Here is an 11,019-nt window from a genome sequence, read left to right as displayed (position 1 = left end):
TGAGAGTAAATATGGGCGCCCATCACCCAGCATCCAACTGCCGGTTCCATCCAAAAGAGGCTGTGTGTACAACAGTTTCTGTTATGTACAGTTACCAATACCAAAAGAAATCATAACAAGTTGTCTGTGAATGTACAAAGCTCAGAGCAGGTGTCCAGAAGAGTGCGGTGGGTCCTTCTGTGGGGCTGGAGCGTAATGTGGGTTTTCAGAAGCCCAGCACACAGCCATGCTCCTCAGGTCTGCAGTTCTTCTCTCTGGGAAACAAAGCCAGTTATGTGTCTATTCAAACACTCACATTGCTGACTATTGAAATGTGACTGTGAATGACTGGATTTTTTCCCTCACTGTACTAAGGTCACCAAAGGAACCACAGGGCCGCTGAAGCCAGTTCTGCCAGCCAAAGTTCCTCAGAAAAACACACCAATGTTGTCCAATTGCCATGGCCTGCACTGTGAACCTGAGCAAATACCATTACCAGCTTCTCTCACTGCTTTATTTCAGTGGTTCTCAGCTTTGCATGAGCTGAGACAGGAACATAAGCCTCATAAAGAAATATGGTTACAGGAGATGGAGGAATATATTAGTAATAGTGGTAGATACTGTATGCATGGGACACATGCTGGTTTCTCTTTTTCTTTCTGGGGTGGGAACCTTTAACGTCTATTCAGATTTGATAGTTGAAGCACAATATTTCTCAGACAGTGATGTGTGTCGGTCACTGGTACTCAATCCTATAAAATCTTTGCTTCCTCCCTAGTGGTAGAGCTGTTCAAAATGGAGGCAACAGAAATTTCTCCACAATGTTGGAGAAACATCTTGCTAAATGACATCAACTAATTTTCACCACTTAGTGGAAAGCAATTAAAAAATCTTCTTTGCACTCACAGGAGAGAACCTGTAGCAAAATATTTGTATCTTCCTGAAAGTCTAAGAGACTAAAGTGCTTTTTTCAGGTTTCTTAACTGGAAATGGAAGATCAGAAAACACAAATCCCTCCTCTTTGATCATTCCTTGGATTAGAGGATTGGTCCTGATGGGTGAGCTGTTAAAAAGCTCCAGAAAGCAAGATTTTAAGGGCATGCTGATGGCTGAATTCCTTACCTTGCAATTTTGCATCTCTTAGATCATTATGGATCTCTTTCCTAACTCCTTTGCTAAGTCTTAGCTATGAAAGTTAATTTTGTTTGAAGAAAGCACAGCAACTTCTGGAGAGACCAAATGAGCCCATGGTGAGCAACAGCAGGAAAGAGTAGATCAGGACCATTATGCCACAACAGGATCTGACAGGCACAAGCCATTCCTGTGGTCCCGTTTGCAAAGGCACACCAGTTCTACTCTCTTTTGGTTTGTTACAGAGTCCATTAAAAAGTATCCACGTTTCTAAACTTCAGTTGAAAATCCTTTCTAAGACGATAAATTGATGAATTAATGTTTATGTCTGAAAGATGTCCCTGTGAAAAATTATAACATGTTAGCATTTAGCTAAACAAAGATTTAGCTGTATTTTTCCCCCTTGATCACTTCTTCATAATGGAGTTCTGTGTGAGGATATGAACTCATCGTCTGAAATGCCTGGGCTTCTCTATGTGCAAACGAATCACAGTGATGTATATATTGGGGGGAAGAAAAAAAAGTAATATTAGAAGCCTTAAAGATTTAGAAATGCTATCCTGGCTTATTTAGCTTTGTTCAGCGACTGGCATGTGATAGCATAAATCTTCATGTGTAATACAGGTAGTGAAAACAGCATGTGTCATACAGTATGCAGATGTGGGGCTGAACTGAAATTGCACACATAACCTTATTTCAGGCATTTCCTTTTCTGTGAATGCTTGATATTGACATTTTGGTTTGAGGAGGAAGCCCCTCATATTTCACAAACTAAATGGGGGCAGGAGTGGTTTCATCACATGCCATCACAGTGGCACAGGCGTCTGTCAGGGCTGGGAGCTGTATTGCTGGTGCTGGAATTACATCATTGCTCTTCATTCATTCCAGCAAACTGGGTGCTGGGAGAGCAGCATTGGCACCACTGTCTGTGAGGACCAGGCTAGAGCAGGAGGGAACAGACATTTTGGTGCTTGGGGTGGCTTTGCTAAGAAAATTACAATTAAGAGCTTGTGCACAGGTGTGTCTACCTGTGATCTCTCTGTTTGGGCTCCCACCAGGGCAGTGGAGGACAGTTTCACTTGCCTTGCACATACACTGTTTAGTGTCACTTGTGGTTTCTTAGTGCAATTTGCATCACCTCCAGCAGTTGGTCCAGAAAGCCTCAGATTTCCCAAAAATTCTCTATTGTATCTACCTGAGCTGTCGCAGGGTATTTGAGACATCCCCATGGGGGATGGTGGATATAACCCAGGGCTAGCTTCAGATCCTTGCCCTTCTGCAGGGACACCTGTGAGCCAGGCAGGACAGCCTGGGGTCTCTAAAATGGCTCTAGATACTTCTGCTTAGGCAACAGATCCCTGCCTGGGAGTCTACTTGAAGCAAAACAACTCTCCCTGCTCAGCTGACTGAACCCAGCATCTCTCTGATCCCCAAACATGTCCTCGAGTTGCACGTGTCCATACAGCACAACTCAGCTGTGACAAATATTAGCTAAACCCTGTGTGGCACAGGCGGAGCAAAGCAATGACCGGAGATGGAAAGACAAAAGCAGACCTCCATCTGTTCGTGTATCCAGTCCAGGAAGGAGGTGGTGCGGCTGTAGACGCCCGGTTTGTTCTTTTCTGCACAGCCCACTCCAAAGCTGGTGGTCCCCACCAACTTCCAGATACTCATATCTTCACATGCTAAAGGGCCTCCACTATCTCCCTGAAGGACAAAGAATTGAAACAAACGTCAGTGTCCAGGAAAAGGAAGGGGACATCTATCTGGGGGTAAAGAGAGAGTCATAGTCCAGTAATTCAGTCTCCTGTTTCTGCTCTGGTTCCAGGGAAAAGCATATCTTACGGCAGAAGTCGGTGAGTTCTTAAACACATGTATTAGATCATATTTTTCTTTCCTCAGCTAGCAATACACTACAACAGAAGCAACATCGAAGCCAGCTGTTAAACAACACGTAGATGCTGAGGAGCATGCCTGTCCTCTAGGCAGGGCATCACTAATCTGCAGTCTCCATGCTATGATCCTGGTCTTTCACAGCTGATTCTCTCAAAAAAGCTCCTCGCTACTTAGCTGAGCTGAGTGCAAGGCTGCAGCATCAAGCTGGTACCCCACCTCCTTCCCTGCCTGCAGTCTCACACATCACTTTTCTGACCCTTCCCAGACACTTTGCTAAGCAGATTCGACTCAATGAACTCACATCTAAGTACTGAAAACTCTCTATTTGGCTGGGGCCATTTTCTGAGCATCGGAGCCAGCTCAAAAAAAAACAGAAAAAAAAAGGAAATTGGAACAAACCTCTCCCTTGAGCAAGTAGGGCTCATTTTGTCACTTGGAGCTGCATGCTGAGCTTGCTGCCTTTGGGCAGCTCTCCCAGGCACAGTGAAGTGCTGCGGGTGCTGGATACCTTGCTGAGGGGATTGTGCACACAGGTGTTTAAATGAAGAACCTAATGCCTTTGCTTTGTCTTGTCCCATGTATAATTGGGACTGACCGAATCTGGAAACATTCATTACAAAGTCCCTCCCCTTCGAGCTTCTGCTTTTCTACTCATACGTTCATTGACTGCTTCTCACCATGGGGTTTCTACCCCTTGCAGGTCTCTGGAGCTGCTCACAGTGCAGTGCTGTGCAAACCAGTGCAGTGCAAAGGTCACAGCCAGGGCAAAGAAAGGATGGCACCCTGCTCTAGCACATAGAAGAAATCAGAAAATGTCTTAAGTAAATTTGGCTTCGGAATTAGCAGATATGTTCCACAGAAGAAATATAAGAAGGGAATTGTAGCATATGAATGCCTGCACAGTCAGTGATCAATATTCATGGTAAGCAAAGTAAACAGCACGAAACCAAATGTTTGCCCAAGAAAAGCCTGGGAGTGCCTTCTGATAACTTATCACTCATGTTTTTCCATTGCTGCTGTTAATGAGCACAGTTGCAGTTTGGAAACTTCCATACCTGGCAGGTGTCTACCCCTCCCTTTAGGAAACCGGCACAAAGCATTGAAGGAGTTATGATCCCACCGTATACATCCCTGTGATTGCAAATTGCATTAGAAATCAGAGGAACACCTGCATAATTCATGGTGTCAGATGTATCACCTGTTAAAAAAACATAAAAACAAAGAAAAAACCATCCTTGAAACTAATATCTAATTATAAACAAAAAAAATATTTTAGTATACGAGGAATTGCCAAGCAAGGATGAAAAAAATGCAGTTAAAATGACAAGATACAATTAGGGCAACTAGGTGCCGCATAACTTACAGTTTCCAGTAACTAACAAATCTATAGAGCTGTGGATTTTCACAGTATGCAATGCAAAGCTGTACATTATATGTTTCTACTTCAAACTAGACAGTCAATGGCTGTAATGAACTTAAAAGCTAGTTGGACGCTGTCTTCGATACTAGTGCCTAATTATTTCTTTGAATTTATGGACTGCTCTCCTAGTCAACAAATCACTTGCAAACATCTGATTTATTTTATAAATATCTATTGTATTTTATTCAGAGTCTGAATGCAAAATTTCTACAAATGGGAGTATTTGCACACCGTCTATTGTTAATTTATAGCTGACTTTTTATGTGGTAAATCTTGCTTCCACTCTTTTCCCACCTTTCACTATTATCAGGAGGTCAGGTAACATATTGTTCTTGTTCTCTCAGCAATGGGAACACAATAAGTGGGACGAATGAAGAATGATAAAAACCCAATAATCTAGAATTCAAGCATTTTCCCATGAAAGTAATTCACTGCAAATTATTGATTAACAAGACCTGTGAGTCATGGTGAAAAAAATAGAATTCCCTTTTCTTTGCGACATTATTCACAGATCCAATTTCTACATCATCCAACCTGTCTGAAAATGCATACATGCTTTCCCTGAAAAAGTGAATGGTCAATTCTTGCATTCATAAATTGAAATTATAAAGGACATGGCCTGTTTGGCTGATGCCGAGCACAACGCTGTGGACAGTGCTGCTGTCTACGCGTCATTTCCAAACTCGTCAGAGTGCACCCATACATTCGTTGTGATAAGAGTTTGCACAGCACTTTTCCGGTTCAGGGTGAGCATAAAATTTAGGAATATATCTTCTTTTCTCCTCCAGATGTTCCAGAAAATTTAATGTTGAGCAATGCTCCAACAAAATCCTGTATTTACTGTATGTGAGATGTTTTCATGTAGAGTAATCAACAGCAGACCATTTTAAATACCTCCTTCCACAGTTGCTCCCCATCCTGATACCCAACACATTTTCCCTGCTGGGAACTGTTCACCAAAATTAGGCAGACAAATTGGCTCTATGTGACCTATTTAAAAAAAAATGAGAGAAGAGAGAATTACTTTTAAAATCTAGCAAAAAAATTGTATGCTTCAGTTAAACTTGAGGATTTGGCTTGCAGTGAACTTGCTATGAACACCACCCACTCCCCACATAAACAGTCTGGCAATTCTGCAGCTCTTTTATCTTACGGGCAATACCATAGTTTTGAAACAATACCTACACCAGGCCTAACTATTTTCAAGGATAAAGCAAAGAAGGAGGTATTTGCAGGTCAATAAATTGAAGAATGAGCAAACAAGACATGCACTGCATACACAGCTGACAAGCAGCTCAGAGACCCCCCAAGCACACTGCTTGGGCAGAAAAATAGCCTTTGCTAACCACGGCATGGCACCTCCTAACAGGTTTTGTGCAGCAGCACTTACAAAAAGCCACGTGTGCACATCTCTGCGCTCTTCTGAAAGGGCAGTGAGACATCTGGAGTGCTCTTTGCTTCCCATCCATTGGCTCACAGAGTTTCAGTGCCTCTGTGTTTTGGGGCGCTGAATGCTGTACAATATAATCAGTGTTTCATGTCAAGATGAGTTATCATTGAGCAAAGGGAGGGAAGATACAAGGTATTGCTGGGCAATTCCTAGTGGTTCAGTTCTCCACAGTGCTATGATCCAACTCAAAGCACAAATTCCCCAGTGTGGAGCCTCCAAGCCCTCTGGGCTACCTCCAGACCCCAGGCCATAGTGGGTATCTCACTCAGGTGCAAAGCCATTACTTTTCTTGACAGCCTTCCAGACTTAATCCCAAGCAAAAGAAAAGAGCACTAGCTGAGATATAAAATAGAACAAAATCAAGCTTAATTTTCATTCAAAGTGGAAGTTTAAAATATTTCAAGAGAATTGATTAAGGAACTGACAAGCTAGATGTGTCAGAGAGAGCCAGCTCCCCTTCGCAGAACGCTCACAGCGATTAGGAGGTATTGGCTGGTGATCATTTAAATTCATACAATATTATTACACATTATTTCAATTCACGGTGTCAGCTGTAGGTAGCATTCTGCTGAGAAAATAAAAGTAATTGTAATTTAAAAGCATCATTATATTTGAATTGCCTTTTATTCTCTTTGAAATTTAAGCTTGATTTTCAGCTTTGGACACTGCTGGATCTCCCTGTACTCACAGAAAGGACATGATAAAAATCTCTGTGACCTCCAAGTAAAATGAGGTGGGGCATTTATTTTAGATAGGAAAAACATTTAGAAAGAATAAAGTTAATGTTTGCCTATTATTAAATACCTTCAGTAAGCCAATACCAGAATAGACTGGGAACATTCTGCAGAACCTGTGACCATGTTGTTGCTCCCTGTGCCTGGATATCAAGTCCAGAGGAGCTCCTGGTACTGAGTCTGGGGGGTTTCTGCCAGTGTAGGCTGAACATAGACCACTGCCTTGCCATCACAGCAGCAGGCTGCCTGCATCCATGCTGCACATCTCTCATTGCTTGTAGAAGTGGTGGGGATTCATTCAACTGTCCCGGGTCAGGCACAGGGCACCAACAGAAATGACCCTGTCTGGACTAGGAAAGATCCTTCTCACTTTTAGCTAGAAAGGTGAGAAGGTCAAGTGAAAGCTAACAGAAATTACCATTGAGAGCAAGCGGTGCTGCCAGTTTCACCAGTGCTATGTCATTTCCCATTGTCTTGGGTTTATAATTTCGATGGTATATAATTTTTTCCACTGAGTATGGGTGAACCTGGGTGTCTTGATGAGTCACAAAACCAACTTGTACACTCCATGAGCTCGGCAAGTACAGGCTGAAATGAGAAGGTAGGAGGGAGTGAAAAAACCTTCAAGAAAACTCTCGGGTTTTCTAATTGTCTCCTGTGCTTACAAACCACATAAAACCGTGCAGTCTGTTGTACTTGCTCACCTATCTATTAATATTGGCTATGCTTTGCATCTAATTTTAAAATATACAGAAAGAGTGACTAATCTTAGTATCACACTGGATCAGTGGTATATTATCTGTGCAGCTTTCTACAAATATATGAGAGTTTTGCATTGGCCTACCAATCTGTCCTTCTATGTGACCCCACAGCAGTAGCTGCTGCAGCCTGGCATACCTGTACTCAGCCATCCGGCTAGCTCAGTGACACTTGTGGCAAAGTGCTTTCAAGGGAGAGGTTTTCCTTCGAGGAGGTGCTTCTGCCCTCAGTTCATGAGCAGCCACATATTTCAGTCTGCAGCACACCAGCAGCTCCTCTCCTCTTGGCTTCACCCCACCATGCTAGTGGTGGGTAAGCAGCAGTGCTGGGAAAAGGCTCCAGGGATGTGGGTCATGTTGCCACTTCGCATCCCCATCAGCCTTTCAACACACCAAAACCATCTGGATTTTGAGGGACAGAGTTAAGGACAGAAGTCCTAAAATGCTTAATTCCCAAGTAATTATTTTTATGGCAACACAGCTCTAAATAGTATCTAGGAATGGGATTTGTCTGTCCCATCTCTTCTCTCTACTGGGTATAAAAGCATCCTGCAGGGCTTGCTCAGAAGCAGGCATTCGTGTTGTGAGTGCCTAAAAGTGGTCGGAGAAATCCCGTTTTAGCTGCCTAAATGTCTTTGATGAAAGCGGCCTGGGTTTGTAAGAGGAGAAAAGCTCTTCTGTGCTACTAGCAACAAACAAGACTGCAAAAGCGGACAACTCATTGTAAATAAGAGACAGGGCTATGTTTATAATTACACAAAGAAGAGGAGTTTAAATAACTGTTAGCACCTACTTACAACTCAAAGACTGTTTGGAGCAAGATAAAAAGGAGCAGTGAGTATGCAGTAAAGGGCAGTAGGCACAGTACAGCTCACTAATTACTGCTGGTTGATCCTGTCAACTTGAAAAGGATCATGTCGTTTATTTTGGATCCTGTCAACTTGAAAAGGATCATGTCGTTTATTTTGGAGCTCCAGAATACCACAGCAGCCAAGTACAAATTCCTTCTGAGCTGTTAATTCACATGCAATGTACAGAAATTGCAGATTGGGATACCTAAAATCTAGGACTTAAATGGCTTTTTAAGCTGAATTCCCAGGAAGCTAGAAGTGCCCAGAATATCTGAAAACTGGGGTGCCTGATTTGGACCACTTCTTTGGGAGACTTTTTTTTCAATAAAGATTAGTACTGGCGCAACAAGAGAGGGAGATGGTTTAAATGTTGTGGAGCAAGCCCACGAGATAAAGCTAACCCAATCTCTCCCACAGTTTATTTTTAAGAGAAAGCACGGTGCGTTGACCCTCCTCTGCAGTGGCCTCACGCACAGACCTGCTGCAAGTGGGGTCTGTGGGACACTCTGAGCAAGAGGATTTAGGGACTTACTCGTAGACGCAGTGGGCGGCCGTGATGATCCAGCGCGGGGTGATGACGGACCCCCCGCAGAGGTGGTGCCCGTGGAACTGCAGGCTGACCTGCCAGGGCCACTGCCGGGGGGAGGACGCGTTGCCCCCCACGATTCGTGGCCCGTAGCTGGCCCGCGTCCCGCATGCTGCCAGAAAGCAAAGGTTATGGTCCATGGGTGAAACGCAGACGTGTTTTTGGTCACCTTCAGCCCCTCTAGTCCCAGCCTTGCTGAGACTGGGAGGTCTTTGTAGCAGGATCATCCCCAACCCTCTGACCCACATCTCGGGCCCCCAGAAGTTTCTCCTCCTCCCTCCCATCCCTGCAGCATTGTGCCTGACAGTGGGTATGTGGGCTGTGAGGCTCATATCTTCATCTTTGCAGATGTAGTACTCAGCTGAGCTGCAAAACCCCCTGTTCTGCCCCTGGTGATTATTTTGCTGTTGTTTTTTGACTTTTCATATCCCCATCTGAAAACTAGCTGACAGGGAGAGGTATGGGATGAAAGTTCAAACATTAAGGCAGAATTTGCCTTTCCCCACTGACATAGCAAAGAATTGGAATTACAGTATCATAGACTCAACTCACAATCTTTAAATGTCTCCTTCCTACTGTGATTCTCACCAAAATGCTCCTGCTACCTGACGCTCCCAATCTGTCTTCCCAGCCTATTCTCACATGCTGAAATTATTTTAATTTTTATATAAGAAATATATTTTTTCTTTGGTGTGATAAACTGATGATACAGTATGGCCTGAGTATACAGGTCCTCGCAACTCTTGCCATGGAGTGGATGAAGGGCAGTTTCTGATTCTATTTTCACTTTTCCTGATTCTTACCCAAGCATTTTAAGATGATCACATTGCCAGAAGTACATTCCTCTCTAAGATGAAAAGATAGTACAGTATTAGTTCCAATTCACAAATACTGTGGGTTTTTTCATCATTGTGTCATCTTCCTGTACCGCTATGTGCACTTAAATATAAGTAACTCATATATTGAAAGAGGTACAAAGCCATGTACTCATCCAATCTACTTAGGGCATTTAGCTGAAATACGTTAGGAGCTTAGACACCATTGGGAGCCTGCAGACCATATGCTGCCCTGCTGAAGAGTGGTTTGCTTTTCTGCAAGCGGGGGCTTATCAGCAATTTTCAACATGTGATTTGTAGTCTCCTTGGATCCATAGCTCGCTTCTCAGTGAAAGGTAACTAAGAAAAACAAGCAACTGTCAGGAGGAAGAAATGGACCATAAAGGGTTCACAAGCCCACTGGGAATAGCTAAGGATCTGTAAAGTGAAACAAACTGCTTTACAATGGGAAAAGATAAGTGCCTGGTGTCTATCCATTTGCAAAAAAGGGATCATGGGACAAAGAGGCTTTTCCAATAGCTCATTTTAAAGCCTCTGATGATTTTAATGGGCCTTGAATCAGACTCTTAATTTGTATTCCAGCAAGACTGCTACTGAACCTTGGTCTGCTGCATAACAACACCAGCCACTTATGAAGTACTACATGCCTTAAAAACCAGGCAACAATCTCCAACTATTAGTAATTATCCATTTATTGATTGCTCTCTTTCTGTCAGGATGAAGAAGGTGAGACATACTTGAGGTTTGTTGCGTTGTGCAGGGATGTCACTGGATCAGCTGATAACCAATGGCTGAGAGATACGAAATGTCTTTGAAACTGTTTTTCGACTGCAGCCACGGGCAGGTAACCTGAGCTCACGTAACTGCAAATAAACCATAAACACAGCTTCCTCAGACAACATTTCAGTAATCTCCTTAAATAATTCAGCAGTTCTGCTAATGAAAATGCAGTGTAGCAACCACAATAATTGGATTCTGACACTTGATAAAGTAATCTTATCCTCCCCAAGAAAAGCTTTTTATAACATGCACGTATATTTGCCATAATCATCTGTCGAAGTCATACATGCTGAGAGGCATTTAACTGCCAGAGCAAGTAAAATTTAATTCTAATATTGCAATAAAGCTTTTATTGTAACTGGCTGGCACATTTCCTGCAGCACTAACAAGCTCATTGTCTCCTTTTTCTAGGGTTATGTTTTGCAGCAGGGAGATGAATAACTTGTAATTTTTTCTTGTCTTTTTTGTTGAACAATTGAGATGTATTTTACCTTAATAGCAACACGAATTTGTTCAAAGAAGCTTTATACTGCTAACTATAATGTGCAGGAATCAGAACGTTGCCATGGTAAGAAATAACTGAGCATCATTGCAAGTC

The 11,019-nt window shown here is 42.9% G+C and overlaps 1 protein-coding gene across 1 annotated transcript in view; it reads right to left on the bottom strand.

Moving 5' to 3' along the window:
* Positions 1-233: 233 nt before the first annotated feature.
* The window catches only part of TMPRSS3 (transmembrane protease, serine 3), a 17,647-nt gene continuing 6,861 nt past the window's right edge, over positions 234-11,019 (bottom strand). Inside the window, exons 6-13 of the mRNA XM_010191207.1 lie at positions 10,379-10,504; positions 9,609-9,652; positions 8,752-8,917; positions 7,029-7,198; positions 5,321-5,416; positions 4,062-4,204; positions 2,665-2,817; positions 234-254 (exon numbers count right to left, since the gene is read on the bottom strand). Coding sequence (XP_010189509.1) covers positions 234-254; positions 2,665-2,817; positions 4,062-4,204; positions 5,321-5,416; positions 7,029-7,198; positions 8,752-8,917; positions 9,609-9,652; positions 10,379-10,504 — 919 coding nt within the window. The remainder of the gene's footprint in view (positions 255-2,664; positions 2,818-4,061; positions 4,205-5,320; positions 5,417-7,028; positions 7,199-8,751; positions 8,918-9,608; positions 9,653-10,378; positions 10,505-11,019) is intronic.

This window comes from Mesitornis unicolor, unplaced genomic scaffold, assembly GCF_000695765.1.
Source record: "Mesitornis unicolor isolate BGI_N332 unplaced genomic scaffold, ASM69576v1 scaffold27570, whole genome shotgun sequence".
NCBI classification, from domain to species: Eukaryota; Metazoa; Chordata; class Aves; order Mesitornithiformes; family Mesitornithidae; genus Mesitornis; species Mesitornis unicolor.
Note: the sequence above shows the minus strand (reverse complement) of the source record. Positions and strands in the feature narration are given on the sequence as shown.